The sequence below is a fragment of the Rhincodon typus genome, unplaced genomic scaffold (genome assembly GCF_021869965.1).
Source record: "Rhincodon typus isolate 14 unplaced genomic scaffold, sRhiTyp1.1 hic_rhity00008625, whole genome shotgun sequence".
NCBI lineage: Eukaryota > Metazoa > Chordata > Chondrichthyes > Orectolobiformes > Rhincodontidae > Rhincodon > Rhincodon typus.
Window position 1 is genome coordinate 2,353 of NW_025974263.1, and position 467 is coordinate 2,819.

A 467-nucleotide genomic window follows, 5' to 3' on the forward strand; every position below is an offset into this window, starting at 1 on the left:
GTCAGGGTGAGGGGAGGGCGAATGCGGGTGGAAGGAGGGCGTTTCCCCTCCCCGAGGCCTGCAGCCTGCAGTCAGATGGGGGTGTTGGGGGCAGTGAGGAGGGGGACATGGTCACGGCGGTGACTCAGGAGAGACGGGCGGCGATACAGCTCACCGTCTCGCATGGTCTCGGGCAGGGGCTTGCGTTTACTCTCCGGCAGCAGCATGATGCAGAGGGTACACAGCACGGCCAGAGAGGCATAGACCACATGGTGCAGGAAGTAGCCGTGTTGGTTATGGAGCTCGCTCACAGGAGAACTAAGCTGTCCCACGGAGGCCAGGGCTGTGATCAGGCCGAGCCCCTCGCCCCTACACAAACACACAGAGAGAGAGGGGATCACAGCCTGTACATCAACGCCCCTCCGCACCCTCCCTCCCTCCCTCACTGACCCCCTCTCCCTCCGCGCTGACCCTCACTCCCTCCGCAC

The 467-nt window shown here is 64.2% G+C and overlaps 1 protein-coding gene across 1 annotated transcript in view; it reads right to left on the minus strand.

Annotated features, from left to right (window-relative positions):
* Positions 1-6: 6 nt before the first annotated feature.
* The window catches only part of slc22a17 (solute carrier family 22 member 17), a gene marked incomplete at its 5' end in the record, with an annotated part of 4,811 nt that continues 4,350 nt past the window's right edge, over positions 7-467 (minus strand). The window contains one exon of the mRNA XM_048594366.1: positions 7-348. Within this exon, the coding sequence (XP_048450323.1) occupies positions 72-348 (277 nt within the window). The remainder of the gene's footprint in view (positions 349-467) is intronic.